Genomic DNA, 17,540 nt, shown 5'->3' with positions numbered 1-17,540 from the left:
ATTTAATTCCTATTTTTGTACAAAAAAATATAATTTCTAAAATTTTGTTTTAAATCATGGAGCTATTAATTTTTCTTATAGTTCCAATGATTAAATCAAGAGCTCTGTTCTATGGTCTTTTTTATTTACACTGAATAAATAGATCTACCGTGTGTCCGAAAAAAAGCGGGACTCTTCGAAATTTGTATGCATTTTTATGACCTAACCTCAATTACTTTTCACAAAAGCATTTCCATTAACTTGAGAATTGAGTAAATATTGAAAAAACAATTCCAGGACCCAGGCTAGTTTGCTAATCCAGGTGCAGTGCAACCATGGTTTGCCCCGATGGGAAAAATCTAGATGTTGACCCTCTAGTATGGCCTACTTTTAGACTGATTTTGCCTAGAAAAGCTATTAAGATTATGAATCGTGATATTTCAAAGAAAAACTTTTTATGTGAAGAAAGTGAGGGGTCATGGTCCACTGAATTTATCATTACACATTTTTTTTATAAGAGCATCCAAAATTTCTGAAGCCTTCGGATGTTCTTAACTTTTTCAGATTTAAGCCTAAAAATGTTCTAAACATGTTCTTATTTTTTCAATTCAATGGGTAATTTTGTGCGTTTTTCCAAGACATTTGGTGTTTGAGAGCCCCCAAAGCCTTAAAATGTTCTTAATTTGTTCTTAACATTTTGGCCATCGAAGCCTTATGTTTTGAAAATGAAAGCGAAAATGAAATTGAAAAAAATATATCTAAAATCATTGACTAATAACGATATTATACATATAATACAAAAATAATAACTATTTATAGTCAGTTATAGTACCTAAATTATTGATTGTACGAATCAAGACATGGGTAGTTATCATACCCAACGGATTGAAACCAGCATGCAGAGTATGGTAAGGCTACACTCGAGGAAAAATTCGTAAATTCCAAGTTCCGCACTGAAAGAGCGCACCTGATCAATTTTGATTAATTTTGGCGTCCAGACAAGGTGCACCTATACCTCGGAAATTGGCCCAAAAAAGGCAAAACATTGCTAAAGTTAGTTGCACTTGAGAAGAAAATAGTGGAACTCTGCACTTGGGGTTAAAAAACCATCTGCACTTGCACCTGGAAACTTCAAATTTTGCACCTGCACTCGACTTTTTCCGAGTTGTGTACTCGAGATCTCGTGCAAACGTGCCACACTCAGCAAACTAGGATTGAAGTAACACCATAAAATTCTCAATTACGTCTTTTCTGCTTTTCCGTGATTCGGATTATCAAAGCTCAAAGTATCATGTGAATGTTGTGTCGAATGGAGTAGATAATCTCCACCAAAATAATATGGAAATTCTCGAAGAAGAGTGAACCGTCGTGAAGCATCTTTGAAAATTTAACGAAATGATTTTACTCAGACCAAAAACATCAGCTCCTAGGACTTTGACGAATTAAGGCCATCTTTCAATTCTGTCTCAGTGACCCCGGTAAGAGTTTCTTTGCTGATTTTAATTGAGAGATTATTTCAGGAAAGTTTTTCAACAGGGATGACTTTAAAGATTGTTTTTACCGTGGGGGAGGGGGGAGTACCACAGGGTCTGTGAAAGATTATTGTTTTCATTGTTCTGATGATGGGTCAAGTCCCATTGCGAAGAAAGAATGATGGGCGAAGTGGCGAGGTCCCATAATGCATTTGTGATATGTTTCATCCATCTCATCAAGTTTCTTTGCTGAAGATCCAGGAAGTTCCAGGTTCAATATACGACAAACCAGACAGTTTCGGTTTTTCAAACGATCGTTTAACAACAGGCTCTTCCTGAAAAGTCAAAAATTTCATATCAACTTTCATTTTGAAAACTTACAGGGGGTGGATGAACATTTCCAAGGGGTAATCCGAGTAGAATTTCCAGGAGGTCTAAAGAAGTGTTTTTTCATTTTTCCAGAGGGTGAAAAGTTATTCTTGAATTTCCAGGGGGTGAACAACTGATTTTAGTTCGTCCAACCTCACTTTAAGACATGAAAAGAATTTTTTCCAAGGGTTCTTTTGCAAATTTTGCCATTTTCCAGGGGGTATCTACACTTTTCCAAGAATTTTTCTTTCACTTGAAAAGGTTCGCCCATCCCCCTGTATGAAAATTTAATGGAACAGCCCATAAGAGTGAGTCCAAAACATGGTTTCACGCTGAAAATCTCTTTAGCTTTGTAGCGGTAAAACAAGCTTGCATTACAAGGTTCAGACACGAGCCTGAGGTAAGCCTAAGGGACCACACAAATTACCAGACAGTTTCAGGGTTCTTCCAAAAAAAGTCAGAAAGTATCATATCAACTTAAAACCATTCCAATTAATGTAATTTGAACTTATTATCAAAATTTGGCGAAATTACATTATAGTTTGTCCAAAACTTGGTTCCGCGGTGAAAATCTCTTTAGCTTTATAGCGGAAAACCAGTTTTTTAGGGAGGAATCGATAATTGCTTTTTAATGACCTGAGGGAACCTAAGGGACCATAAAAGTTAGTCCGAAAGTGGGTTTGTTAAAAAGTTATCATGTAGATTCTATAGATGCAGTAAATAAAATTCCAAGAGTTTTCTTGAGTTATCGACAAATTAAAAAGATTTTCCTCGAGTGTTCAAAGTTTTTTCCGTTTACTTTTTAAGATAACCCTCGGTTTCAAGGGTTTGTCTGAATCTTGCTTTCGTAACAAACAACATTTTACTGACCTTTCCAGACATCATAGATTCTTTGATTGGTTGATGTAAATCATCGTTCCACTCACGAAATCTAAAAAAACAATGGAAATGTAAGTGAAATCAAGTAAAGATAAATTAGTAAGCAAATTTTATACTACCGCAAAACAATATTTAAGTAACTTGACAATTGAAATGGTAAGGCTTGCGGTTAATCAGACGCTATTGGAGCTTTAAATGAAAATTTCTATATTGTGATGAGAGTTGAATAAATTCTTAAAATAATAATCAGTAATTTTACCTTCTATTTTTATTTTTCTCTCCCAGCAGTGCTCCCTGCCTGAATACACCCCCTTCTCACAGACCCGTCAGGACTTTTTCAGTCAGTGGTGGTAAAATTAATGGACCAAAACTCAATGGGGATTGATATTCCCATGATTTTTATGGCTGGGGATTTGAATCCCATTGTTTTTGAGCCAGAAAATTAATTGGGGATGGAAAAATAGCACAATATTTTGCAATGAGGATTTGCTTATCTGATTATTTTCAGTGAGGACAAAAAATGGAGTATAACTTTCTACTGGGGACGATTTTTTAGCCAATTTTTGCAGTGGGAAGGGGTCCCAGTGGGTCTGTGAGAAGGGGTGTCTAAATTACGTAATTTTCTCATAAACATATTAGTGATCACGCAAATTTGTTCTCTGCGCAATTTTCATTGAAAAATACGCAAAAAAGATGCTTCCGATCATTCCAGATCACACAAATGGATGGACTTAACGTGGTATTGGTACTGACCTATATTAACCCTGGACTAAGCTATATCCGCCATCTTTGATCGAAGTTTTTTTTTGCGGCTACCGTAAAGAAACCATTGCAGTGTTAGAACTTTGCCTAACAACAAACGGCGCTTTAACACAAGTGTTCAAGAAAAAAGTTGATCTTGTAATTCGTAACACAGATATCTGTAAAGCGAAGGGCCAGATAGGCAACTTTAAGCTTTCTCCAGCAAAAAAAGTGAAGCAAAAATTTGACTTTTAAAATTTCGTGCCGATAGATAGGATCTAGCATTTTAATTGTTTTTGGAGCGCAAGATCAAAAGAGTAGGCGGCAAACGCTATTTCGCATCTCTCAAACCAGTGAAATTGCTTGTTGTCACGTGATTTCTTTGGTAGGAAATCCTACCAAGACTTGCATCACTTTTCGATAAAGGCTGCGGATCTAGCCCTTCGGGATTTACAGATCTGTGATTCGTAAGTAGATCACTTTGGATACATTTACACCAATATTGAGTTTTGCTACCATTAGGGTACCACTATGGGTTGAACTCCGGTCAAAAGATTCTGCTTAGTTGCTATTTATAAATCATACTTCATCGCAGAGGTTTCGGTACGGGAATTTTTTTATCAAACAGACAATGCGCACATAGTGTACGACGAAACGATAAACGTGATATACACTCTGGGACATTGTTAACCCGTTACTTTTTCGAAGCGGGCTACACGGCTTTTTGCGCAACGTGATTGGTTCTTTTCGCATGACGACGGGCCTACACTGCACAGAGTTGTCCGCTTTTCATAGATTTTAGTACTTAATTTGTTCACCGTATTTACCATTGCTTTTGTTTATGCTTTTGAGTTTGGCATGACCCGCTAGGTTGTGCTAGTTCGACAGTTTTCGATTCAGTTTTCAGTTTTGTTTGTGTCGTGATTTCAATTATTTTTTTATTTAACTTTGAATTTCCTAGCTCTACGTATTTTAAGCAATTTATATATTGTAACATTTTAATTTAATATTTAATTACTAATAACACAAGGTGAACGAGGTTTTGATACGAGGCCAAAAATGTAAAAAAAAAAACAGAGTTGTCCGTCGTGGAAAATTCATTGTGACATCACTTTTTTCAAAGGAAAATAAACACTGCTTTGACATCATTCGTCCTATTTTTCATTTCTGACGTCAGAAATTAAAACAATATTTGATTTCCTTTCGCTTGTTTTCTCGCTATTTTTCTGCGTTCCTTCTAGATTTTTGACAAAACTTATTTTATTTAACATGTCTAATATTTGGCGTGCCGGGACTGCCTCCGTGCGATTACAAAAAAATCAAGCCAAGTGCCAGTGCAAAAAAAAAAAAAAAAATTTCTGGATAAAGCGCGAAAAATCAATTGAAGCTTAACCCTTTAAGTGCCAATGTCGTATATATCAGACATGGGCTATGTAGGAGGGCGAAGCGCTCCTGTAAAGCCAAGTTTGAGTTAGAAATCATCATTTTTGGTCTAGCTCGTAGGAATTGGAATGGGCTACATGGTCAAGCAAAAAAAAAATCAAAAGTGAGTCTTTCCTGCGAGATTTTAAGCCAAAAAGTCAAAAAAATGCAAAAATTTGAAAAAAATCCACTTTTCTAAGGGGCGGCGCCAAAGGCGCCTGAAAGAAAGTGTTGATGGAGAAAACTGCTTCGTCGTAATGAACATTTAATTGCCCATGCTGTTTATGTTTTAACCCTTTAAGTGCCGATGTCGTATATATACGACATGGGCTATATAGGAGGGCGAAGCCCTCCTGTAATGCCCAGTTTGAGTTAGAAATCGTTATTTTTGGTCGAACTCGTAGGAATTAGATTGTCCTTTATGGTCAAGCAAAAAGAATTTCAAAAATGAGTCTTTCCAGCGAGATTTTAAGCAAAAAAGTCAAAAAAATGCAAAAAATTGACAAAAATTCACTTTTTTGAGATTCTGACCGTTTTTTGACTATTTTTGGTCAACGAGTGACCCAAGAACCTCCAAATTTGGCCCTGTTTTACTTTATTCTGTCTTCTAGTGAATTGATTTGAAGTTTTACCACTGGGCACCTTTCCATCAGTTCAGTCAGGTCCGCGCAGCTTCTTCTAGATCCGGAGATATAAGCCTTTAAAGTTTGAACTAGCGATTTTCTTTAAAAAAACTTAGAAAAAAATGACCGTGGCACTTAAAGGGTTAAGGAAAGGGCAAATAGTTCTCAGTACAGCCCTGGGGTCATTATTGTATTAGAATCAGTTAGAGTCAGTGAGTACTGGTCAATTATGAAAAGTTACTAACCTGAAAGCGTGTGGATCATCATTATCCAGGTCGTCAAATAAAGTGTTGTTTATTTCCGAGATAACTCCTTCGATCTTCTTCCTGTAGTTATCGGACCCTGTCAACAGCCTGTGAAAGAAAGTATTGTCTTATTGTTAAAGGTTTTGTTTTTAAATAAGAGTGATATCGTTTGCTTACTCATCAATTTCTATTTACAAGCTTTTTCACATTGAATTGACACGAATTTGGAGCAAGATTGGTCAGAAAGATAAAAGAAAAACATTTTTTTGCTTATATTAGCACAATATAACAATAGAGAGACACCGACCTGATATGAAACACGTGTCTGATATGAAACGGGAACAATGCAAAGAGGCCTGGAAATGACTTACAATTCAGCAGCTTGAGGGTTGGTGGCATCTTTCGAATCGAATTTATAAAAGATACGACGAACGTACAACAAAATCTGCCACAAATGGTTCACGTTTGGTCTGTCAAAGAAAAACGGAAGTGAAAGGAGGAAGGTGAAATACGGTGAGGGAACCTTGAGGGAACTTATTTTCGCAGGAACTACTTTTCGTGGGTACTAATTTTTGTGGGCACTTATTTTTGTATGAACTATTTTTTTCGGTACTAATTTTCGCGGGAACTAATTCTCGCATTTATGTTTTCCAAAAAAAGAACGCTTTCAATTTCGATGCAAAAGTGTAAAATCTTGCAAACACTATTTGTCATTATTTGTCATTATTTGTCTGATACCGATTTTTGGCAGCAATACTTCTTTTTTTAAATAAAAATAGTCAAACGTGCGCAACGCACTGGGATCAACTTCAGTAGTTTAAAATTATTTACAAACTAACTTTCAAACTCATTATTGAAGTCACAAAAGATATATCCCTTGATTAATACAGATCAGTCAATTTCAAAAAGGTTATATGAGGCGAGATCAATTTAATTTGTTGTTCTAGCTACGGGCCCGACCAACCCTATTTTTGCTAAAATCAAAAAATAATAATATCGAATTTCCACTACAATATATTTTACACACTAGTTATTTGTAAGAATTAAACTTGAATAAAGCTGAAAATTAATTCAAGAAATTGAAAAATCATAAAAAGCATTCCATACGCTAAAATTTTATTATGATCTTCATCGAAGATAAAAAAAGTGAATTTTTGATCCAGATACTTTTTGGAAAATTTTCTCGGTACCTTACCAACCCTGATAAATGAAAAATTTATTCTTATTTTGCCGACTGACCGACCCATATTTTTCTAACGATCTGTCCGTAGAACAACAAATTAAATTGGTCTCGCCTAATAGTAAACATTTCAATGCTAGCTTTAAGTGCATATAATCCGAGCTGAAAGAATATGAGATGAAAATGAATGGCAAATATACTTTCGGGAAATTTAAATGTAACTCCAACTTAAAAAAAAAATTTTACCTAGTACCTTAACCTTTCCAAGCCGCTAACTTTTTTGAAAAAGGCCAAAAAGTTTATTCTTCAAAAGGCCATTTCTTGACCAGGACAAATGATTCAGGTATCAACTTTGGTATCGTTGGAAAGCTCTTTGTCTCAGCTACAAAAATTCGCAGATTTTTTCTCTCTGAATCTCAAGTGGTCAGGAGTTATCACCAAAAGACTGTGTATCGGTAAAATGGCCTTTTCAAGACGTATATATATATATACGCCTTTCGACGTCTAAGGGTTAAGAACTTAACTTATTTTTGAATAGCTAAAATCCAAAATAAAATTTCTTTAATACTGTGAATTTAGTTTAAGCAATTTTGACGACTTTTGGATACACAGTTCAGTTGGCACAACCAGCAAAACCGCGAACATCTGAACCCGCGAAATACAATATTTTCCATTTTTATCAAAAAACCCCTAGGAAAATGAAAGAAATTTGTCCAAAAGGGCAAAACCACGAAAATTAAAACCCACGAAATGCAATTTTTCCGATTTTTTTTTCGACCGCGAATATTAGTTCCCGCGAAAATTAGTTCTAATAAGGTAGACTGAAAAATCGTCAAATTAATAATTTAAAAAAAGGCTTACTTCCATCCGTTGCCGAAGGCACGGGCGAGCGGTAATGCGCCGGTCGTTGGGTCGATGAATGGATGAAAAACAGGAGGAGTGAATACCAAGCTCTACGATGGAAAACAAAATATATGATAAAACACTCATCTCATTGTTTTCTAACCAGACAGTTTAGTTGGTCGATATCATGGATAGCCCAGAAGTTTAGGACTTTTAAGACAGTCTTTCGATTGTCCTTACAAGGTTCAACAACATGCCAGTTCGGTTATCTATAAATTGAAGGGGACATTGGAAGAAGCGGGGATTCGGGCCAGGAACCCCTGGTTTCAGGCTATTAAAACCTTGACCACTGGGCTATCGATCCAGATAGTCAGATGAGATGGAGTTTTGATAAGATAATAATTTTATAATAATTGGTCATTTGAAGTAATAAAAATGATACGTTCTTTAGAAAAAGTAACAAAATTGTTTTATTACTGGTTAACGACCAACCAAATCAAATAAGGTCTTGTAAAAACTCCATCTCGTGCCCAAATAGTTCAGTCAGTGGTCGATGAACTTGAAGAATGATTAGTTTGCATTGGGAAATTTGATTTCAAGCGGTAACTAACTAAAATCTGCTAAACTGTGACGTCACTCCATTCAGTTTCGAAGCATTCGACTTAACACATCTAGTAAGCAGTATTGTCGACCATAAAACTGGACACTTTCACGGGGAATCTGTAAGCAGGGTCAGTTAGCCTATCTAGTATGCAAAGAGATATTTCAGAGCTATCTCATGTAAGTCCCCCGTCACAATAAAAACTAAACCTAACGTCAAAACAATATTCAACAAAAATTGACGTCAAATATAAAAAAATTATAAAAATTTCATATAGTTTCGGAAATATTTTTTTTTAAAGCCGTGTGTGTAATAAAATGGTTATATTTTCACCTTTTGAGCTAATTTCTTTCAAAAATTAAAATTAAATTTTAGTGATTTCGAAACGATTTTTGAATTTTTCTATTAATACAATTCTCATTGAACTTTGTCAATCATGGATGGTCATTCATCTGCAACAGAGGACAACAGTTCATCCGTTGATAGTGGTATCCATAGTGTCCATAGTGTTCAGAGTAACCACGCAGCATCAACCCAGGTATGTGTACATAATTTTCAGAAAGGAGGCACCACTGACAGATCAGAATTAACCATAGAATTCATCTTTCTTGCTTGGGCACACGAGAAGTTTTTTTCGCGTTGGTGCAATGCAACATGCTCCATTCCATCAAACTGAAACGCTTTCTCGTGTCTCCACCCCATTTTTCTTTCTACCAATAAAAGTGAAATCTCACTTTTGTCCCTGGGACAATGGAGCAAAGTCGATTCGAATCAATTTTTCTCCATTGCCCCAGGGACAAAATCAGCGTGTCTTTTGGGTATTTTCCTCACTTTTTGTCCCATGAAACAAAAAAAGAAAGCATGGCATGAAATTTTCATAAATTCCTAACTTTCGTTTAGCTTCAAAAAAAAAAAATTTGATACCTTAAAATTTTCACACCTTGAGCATACTAACATTTCTTACAGTTGGGTGTCGCAAAAATTTACACATTTTTGCTCACTTTGCGCATGATAAGTGACGTCATCAAAAATATTTTTTGACAAAAGTTACCTTATGTGACAAGGATCATGTGTGCAAAATTTCATCTAAAAAGACCCACTAGATCAAAAGTTAAGCCCCCAGCTAGTTTTGAACCGCCCCTAAAAGCCTAGTATGAATAGGGTTAAGCTTATAAAAACCGTTTTATGTGGAGCGTCTAAACTAATCACTCATTCTTTAAATTTGAATTTTTTCTGGTGTTTCAGTCACCCCTTGCAACAAGAGTAGTGACAGCAGGACCATCAGAAACAGGATCTCAATCTTCAACCCAAAACAACAAGAAAGCAACTAATTCTCAACCTCAAGACGTTGGCAGCAATCAAGCAGATGAATCAATGTCTTCTAATGCATCACCTGGTGAAAATGGTGATGGAATGGATCATCAATTCTCTGACAGCGAAGATCTGACGATAAGGGGATCTTCTGAAAACTGTAATACCCAATCCTCTGGAGATGCAACGATAGAGGAATCCTGTGACAAAGAAGCTGGACAAGAATTGCCATCTTCTAACAATGGTAATATCCAAAACTCTGGAGATGCAAAGACCAGCGAATCCTCTGACAATGTGGTAAACCAATGCCAATTTTCTGCCAGCCAAGATGAAATAGTATCTGTATGTCTTCCAACGAGCGACAACGAAGATGTTCAGAAGATATTGAAAGATCTGTTTAAAGTAAACGAAGAACTCGTAAAGAAAAATAAAGTACACGTTAAGAGAGAAAAGGAGGTAATTTCTTTTAAAGACATTGTTTTTGATGCTGATATACAAAGCAGGATCAACAAAACATCTTCTCTTCAAAATTGGTGCTCGTGCGGTTCCATTCTTTCTGTTGTTGAAAAAACTGATCTGTGAGCAAATTGGGCTTTTCCAGAAATAGTCCGTGCCCCCCCCCCGTTGAGGATATCGGATATCCAGGGGGTTGACGATTTTTGCTCAAAAGTGGATATCCAGGGGGTTGAATATCTACAAGGGAGCGGGTATCCAGTGGGTAAAGTGTCTTTCCAAGTAAAGAATACGATATCCAGGGGGTTCTATACTTCGAAAAATCAATATCCTCAACAGTGGGGGTAAAATTCTCTTTTGGAGAAGCCCATTGTAGAAGATAACTTTATTCAAGACAGAGGGTAATATCATTGATTAAGTATTTTGGACTTCGTTTCCGTTATTTTGGTCTTCGTCTCACCTCTAAAGATCACGAGTGTGGTGTGCGCAGATCGGACAGAGTCACATTTGCTTTAAAGCAGAGCGTGGCATGCGCAGAATGGGTGATCTGTTGTGAAATTAATGTGATCTGGACCGTCAATTATAGGGAGCTTGCTAAGATGGTTTGTTTTTGGCTACGGCTAGGGAGTCAAACCATAGATATCTTATATAAAACACTAGATAGAGCTACTAAGTATTTCCCAAGCAACGACAGGTGAAGCAAAATAATGCGTCATTTTTGATGAAAGTAGGTCATAGTTGGGTACCGGCAATTTGTTCAACCAAACAAAAAAACCTGAATGGCGCAAAGCGACGAGGCGAAAAGAAGACTTGATCGATCATATTGCCGGCACTGAACTATGGTCTATCTATCAAAGATGGCGGATTATTTTGATTCAAATAGGGACGGAGTAGCTCTATATAAGTGTTTTATATAAAATATCAGACCGTCGACCATCGCTCCCATATACCCAAGGAGTGGAAGTTTAAATTTGTTAACTTTTATTTCATAGATGGAGATAAGAATTGAGGAGTTGGAAAAGGAAAATGAAGATCTCGATAAATTGAACCAAGCGCTATCCAGACATGGTTTAGAAGTCTGTGATGAAAAAGATGCAATATTAAGCGAGGTACGTTCTTTACGATATCAGTGTGAAATGAATGCACTAAAGTTGGAAGAGAGTGAAAAAGAAAGAAAGGACCTGAAAGAATGTTTAGGACAACGCACAGCAGAATCAGTTCAACTGAATTCGAACTTGAACGCAACAATGCTGAAACTGGAAGAGGCGGTCGACCTCGCCGAACAGTTCCGAACGTCCGCACAAAGGAATGAGGAAGATTTACGTAAGCATTTTCGTTCGCGAGAACTGGAGATGACTAATGATTTCTATAACCAACGGATGGAAATCGAACGAGAGTCAAGAGCTACACGTATCGGGCTCAGAGTCGAGGTAGAAGCAGCTAAACGTGAGAAAAATGAAATCGAAAACAAAATGGAGATCCTCCGTTCAAAAGTCATCGAATGCGGTTGCGAGCTCAAAAAATCTAACATCGAATGTTTCAACAAGGCAAAGGAAATAGAATATCTTAAAAAAGACTTTACAAAGAGGCTTGAAAACCAAGCACAAGAACATGAAAAAGCGCTTCATGATCAAGCGCGGGAAAAGGAGTTCCAATCACAGGTCAATTTACGAGAAGAATTAAGAAAACGTAGGCTCAAGACACGTTTAAGACGTTTCTTCTTGCGTAGAGATAATGACGAGCTGGACAATAATGGTAGCCTAACGTTCCCTATGTTTTCGCCACTCTCATCTTAGTTTTTAGTATTCATGATATGCACCCTTGGAGAGTCTTCCGAGAACTTTTAAAATTTCCCACCCAATACGCCACTTAAACAATAGAAAAAGTGACGTATTGGGTGAAAAAAACCAAGGCATTGCAGTGGTGCATATAATGAATACTATAAATGTTTTATCAATATAAATTTTAGGAAATTGTAAATTGTAGTGCAACATAACTTAGTTAATAAAATTTATTATACCTTATCCGGAATTATGTTTTTTACATTGTCTGAGAGCGAGCTCTAATCAAGAAAAGGTTTCAGTCAAATAAGGCGTAGGTAAAATTATTCCCATTCTAATTGTTCAAAATTTAAGTCAGGATTAAGTTTGACATTGTGACGATGATTTAATAACATTGTTGCCTTCAATTCAATCGGGATGTTTATGTGAAGATAGTAAGATAGTCAACTTGAAACAATCGGCCAGCAAAGGTTAGTTTGTAACATGCAAGATAAACCAATAAAAAATATACTCCTAGAGGAAAGCCCCGAGGAAACCTCGCTTCCCTTTGATGTAAATAAATTGTACACAAGCCTCTGATATAAATAGAGGAAATAAAAGTTTCTCAATTTCAAATAAAAATGGAAATTCGAGCAAAGGAAAGTTTGTACGGATTTCAAAATTTCTCAATTCGAATATAGAGTGCCAGCCAAACGGTCAAGGGTGTCACCGCCACGAACCAGGTGTTCCGAGTTTAGTCCCCAGCTTCTTCCAATGTTACATTTAGTTCATAGAGCCGGCTGACCGTGGACCCCGTGAAAACAAACGAAATAATGTCTAAAAGTCCTAGATTACTGGGCTATCTATGTAAAATATCAACTCTAGACGTTATTAATAGAAAGTTAAAGGAATGATCAGATGGTTCGAGATTACTTCAATGGTTCTGAGCAAAACCTCCAAGTCTGTTCTCGTCTAACTCTTTTTCCAAGGTCGAGATATTAAAGTTACAAGTTTTGATTTCTGGTAAGAAAACAATAGAATTTTGGCGTAAGACCCACAGTGTAAGAAACCATTTTCAAACCGTTATATCTCGATAAGGACTATGGGACAGGTGAAAGATCTCAAATCATCTGATTATCTCTTTAGATATTATACTGGTATAATCATGACTACGAATGACAAATCGCTGCCATCAAAGTTGAAGGTCCAATCTCAAGAAGTGTCTCAAAAACTAAGACCTTTAATCTTATGGTCGATTGACATCTGATCGAAGTTTTTGCTTACAGTACGTTGATTCTGGTTGATTTGAAATTTCCCGTGAACTTGTAATTTCAATCCTAGATTTTTAAATTTCCTCGTGCTTGAATTCGAACGTTTGAATTTCGAACGTTTCAAAAAGAATTCGAATGTTTTGTTGTGTTGTTGACAGCAGAAAAAAACCTTTCAGAAAAAAATCTGAAGCATGTACTTCTTCTTCAAGATAGGTTCATAATTTAGTTAATTTCAATCTTAACCAGGAATCACTTGTTTATTTTCGTGAAATTCTGGATAATATCTATCAAAACTATGAGATTAATAGTAGAAATACTTTGCTGACTTAAAAATTTGAGATCTACAAGTGAAAAGGGGAAATCTCAAAATTTTTAAATTAGGAAAGTAAAAAGTCTTAGTCTTCATAGTCACACTTTCGAGATTGGACCTTTTGTCTGGATGGCAGCGAAATATACCTAACAGGCTAGTGCGTTTCAGCCAATCGCGTAGTGATGTATAGTATTTTTGTTTGTCTACGCGATACTTAAAGGTTTTGTTTTCTAATAAGAGTGATATCTTTTGCTTACTCGTCAATGTTCATTTAGAAGCTTTTTCACATTGTATTGATACGGATGTGGAGCAAGATTGGTCAGAAAGAGGAAAAGAAAAGCATTTTTTTGTTTGTATCAGCACAATATAACAATTGGCAGACACTGTCTTGATATATGAAATATGTGTCAAATATGAAACGGGAAAAGTTATTCAAAAAGAAAACTTTTAATCTCATTACTAATCGTAAATTGTTACCGGGCAATCACCATCGGGATACGTGGGCGGAATAGTCATTGTAAACCGGAACACACCATTTTGATACACACCTTGACGAATGAAAACAACCCCAAACCAAACTTTAAGAAAATAAAAAAACGTTAAAAAAGTATTCCCATAAAATCAATTAGAATAATAGACCTTTTCATAAATTACGTCACGAACATCACCCGCCTCGTTTTGAAATTATTGCCATGGTGATTAATTCCAAGCGGATTTTATTAAAACTACTTTCTATTCATAAAATAATCATTTAATGTCTCAAGGGATATGTTCACTATGGAAATTGTTTGAATACGAGGCAAGTGATGTTCGTGACGTAATTTATGAAAAAAGTCTATTTAATGACACCTTTTTGACTACTCTAACAATTCGAATAGTCAGGGCGGACAACCACCTAAATTAGATCTTAATCACTGCTGATGAAAACAACACACTTTCTTAAATTCAAGTTGTTTGATTCAGGTTTGTACTTTATAGATTTGAAACAAAAGAAAAGAGAAAAACAAAGGCAAGGCAGAAATTGAAATTGCTAAATGTGTATAGGCCTTAAATTTAAAAACAAAGGCTGAATCAAGTCTATTTAAAAGCTTCTTACTTAAAGGGTCATGGTATGATGGTATACAATAAACACCTGGAATCTTTGTCTTTTTCAAATGGTTACTAAAATGAAGAAAAGAAGAAAAATGTTAGGATGAAAAGAAAAATTTGATGACCAACCCCTGTGAAGTGTTGGATTTTCTACCCACTAATGGGCTATTCCAGAAATAGTCTGTACCCCCTATGTCGAGGAGATGTGACGTCCAAGTTGGTCTGGTTTTTTAGATGAAAAACTCCAGGATGGTCAGTAAAAATCGTGTTAAAAACCCACCGGTCCAGGGTGGTCCAAATAATAGGAGAAAAAAATCCAGGGGAGTCACCTTTTTAAAAAAACACCTCCTCAACATAGGGGGCAAAATAATTTTCTGGAATATTAATACAGTGGAATCTCAATAACTCGAACACGGTCGGGGGACAAAACAAAAATTTCGAGTTATTGAGTAAGATTTAAATCTGGAGAATTGTTAACTGAAGGGACCATAAAACTTGTTCGAGTTAAAGTAGACAGGAGACCCGTCGTGTGTTTTTTTATAATTTGATGTACACAAGACGGGTTCGAGCTGTGAGTCCAATATTGGACTCACATTTTTTACAGTGGGAAATTCGAATTTAGCGCTGTCCTCACTTACTAAAATAAAAACCAAATTTCGAAAGTTGCGCTTTCTCTAAAAAAGTGTGACCAGTAAAAGAATAACAAAATTTGATTGGCTATGTTTTCAACCGTTATTAGGATCTGAGAAATTCAAACTCTCAGCCCTAACCATGCTATACATTTCGCCATCAGTCTATCAAAGAAGAAATCATAACATGGATTCCCAGGCTAGAGTTAAGGAAGTTCGAGTTAAAAGAGACTATACACTATAGGAAAGAAATTCAAAAAAGATGTGTTTTTAAAATGCTACAAACTCTGCCTTCATTCCTGTCCCAAGAGACAGAAAATAGCTCTAGATCATTGGAGTTCTCATATATTAAGCAGTTATTGGACAAAGTCGAATCCAATATGCAAAAATATTGGATGAGACTGCGTCCAAATAAATGGTTTATTATCTGTTCATCGCTAAAATATTTCTCGCTTTGAAACATGATTCCAATTTATAAGCCCGTGAATCTGGCTTCTTGGTAGTTTTTTATTCAAAAGCCTTATCTTTTTTTGTGACGTAGCGTCAAAAAGAAGATGCTCAATTGTCATTGAACTCGTTGTGTGATGTCAATTTTTGAAATATGTAGCCTCCATGGAAGCTATATATTTGAAAACATTGGACAGTAAAGAAGCCAATCAAATGTCGTTATTTACTCGCGTCGGATAATATTCAATGCAAGTCAAGACCCTAGGGCAATGGTTTAGTAGTACACCAGGTGACCCACAAAAAATAATAAAGGGTATCATGTACGGTAAAAGAAAAAAAGCTATACTGTATGAAATGGGGTTATTTTGATATCCCTTTTTAATATTGGTGTTTTTCAAAAGTGAATTTTTACTTCGAAATCCTACAACTTTTGAACTATTAAACTAAATTTAAAAAGTTTTCCTTTCCTCTTCCACAGCTGACCGTGAAACCCCTGGGCTTTTTTTGTGGGTCAACGGGAGTTAAAGTCTTACTACTCAGCTGCTATTGAATACTCCAAAAACAATGGTCCATAACTACTGATATATTCATTATTATTGGGTGTCATCTTATCTTTCAAAGACTGGTGCATCATTGTTTCCTCTTCAGGGCTTGGAATTTGCGGCATCCGCTTATCACCGGAAACACCTGTTGTCCGCTTGTTGAGATTGCGGTTGGCATCTCGTTGAGGTGATGAGAATGAGAACTAAAAAATTTAATTCAATGAACGTACAAGTTTTTTTTATAAGAACAAACTATATAAGAACATTTAGGCTTTCATGGCCAAAATCTAAAGAACAAGTTAAAAACATTTAAAGGCTTTGTGGACTCTAAAACACCGAATTTCTTAAGAAAATGGACCAAAATATTCACAAAATGGTGAAATTAAGAACATGTTTAGAACATTTTTAGGCTTGAATACTAAAAAATGTTTTTTAAGAACATCAAAAGGGTTCAAAAATGTTGGATAATCTTATATAAAAACGTGTACCGCTTAATCACCTCTGTTCTGAAAAAGTTTACCAAAATGAAATTGCATAGTTAATTATATGGCTGATGTTATCACATATAGCAAAACATTAAAGGTTTTATTTTTACATAAGTGTTCCCGTTTCATATCAGAACCAGTGTCTCGCAGGCCAAATTCTAGAAAGGCTGGGTAGCGTCTGTTATGACCAAAATAGGGCACTTTCTCTGCTGATTTTTCATAAAATTAAAAAGGGCTATTTTTACTATTATTTTTCTTAATTCTTGAAGGGAAGTGTCCGATATCCAGACGCTAAAAAGGTATGAAAAATGGTCTGGCTGCCTATTGTTATGCTATGCTGATATAACTATAAGAGAAAAATATTTCTCTTTTCCTCTTTCTGACCAAGCTTGCTCCACATCCGTGTCAATCCAATATGAAAAAGCTTGTAAATTGAAATTGCAGACGATATCACTCTTATTTAAAAACAAAACCTTTAATGTGAGTAATAGATACCAACCTTATTTTTGAGTTGCTGTGCAAATGAGCTTCTATTTTGTGACTTAAACATTTTAATTTTTGCCTCTTACTTTTCTAAAAGAAAATACATAATGGCCTTTAAATAAATAGCTATATCATAGAGCAAACCCTCCTATCAGAAATCAACCCCTATTTTTGATAATCTAATTTTCTATAATCTAATCTCCCAGCCCCTATTAATTTTGCCTTAGCGAAAGTATTACAATCAGCATTCTGTGATTGCAGCAGTGAGGAAAAAAATTAGAAAACGAAAGTACTCAATACGGTGGACAAACTCACTAAATTTAATTTACAAAAAATTACACGCTCGTATAACCACGGACGATTTTCGCGGGTTTTCTTTAATCAAATCAATAACTCTTGATAGACG

General features: G+C 35.8%; 2 protein-coding genes across 2 annotated transcripts; one reads left to right on the top strand and one right to left on the bottom strand.

The window, feature by feature from the left end:
* Positions 1-922: 922 nt before the first annotated feature.
* Positions 923-17,230, bottom strand: LOC136821682 (protein AKTIP homolog). Its single transcript, XM_067077894.1, has 9 exons — positions 17,151-17,230; positions 16,158-16,369; positions 14,556-14,620; positions 13,937-14,037; positions 7,772-7,863; positions 6,102-6,200; positions 5,731-5,838; positions 2,691-2,751; positions 923-1,786 (listed from the first exon to the last, which is right to left on the bottom strand). Exons 1-9 carry the CDS (start codon positions 17,199-17,201, stop codon positions 1,688-1,690), a joined length of 888 nt encoding a protein of 295 aa, XP_066933995.1. The 5' UTR covers positions 17,202-17,230; the 3' UTR covers positions 923-1,687.
* LOC136821685 (M protein, serotype 6-like) lies at positions 8,674-12,121 on the top strand. The gene is made up of 3 exons (XM_067077896.1): positions 8,674-8,892; positions 9,600-10,121; positions 11,111-12,121. Exons 1-3 carry the CDS (start codon positions 8,791-8,793, stop codon positions 11,912-11,914), a joined length of 1,428 nt encoding a protein of 475 aa, XP_066933997.1. The 5' UTR covers positions 8,674-8,790; the 3' UTR covers positions 11,915-12,121.
* Positions 17,231-17,540: the final 310 nt, after the last annotated feature.

The sequence above is a fragment of the Clytia hemisphaerica genome, unplaced genomic scaffold (genome assembly GCF_902728285.1).
Source record: "Clytia hemisphaerica strain Z4C2 unplaced genomic scaffold, Clytia hemisphaerica genome assembly, whole genome shotgun sequence".
Taxonomy (NCBI): domain Eukaryota; kingdom Metazoa; phylum Cnidaria; class Hydrozoa; order Leptothecata; family Clytiidae; genus Clytia; species Clytia hemisphaerica.
Note: the sequence above shows the minus strand (reverse complement) of the source record. Positions and strands in the feature narration are given on the sequence as shown.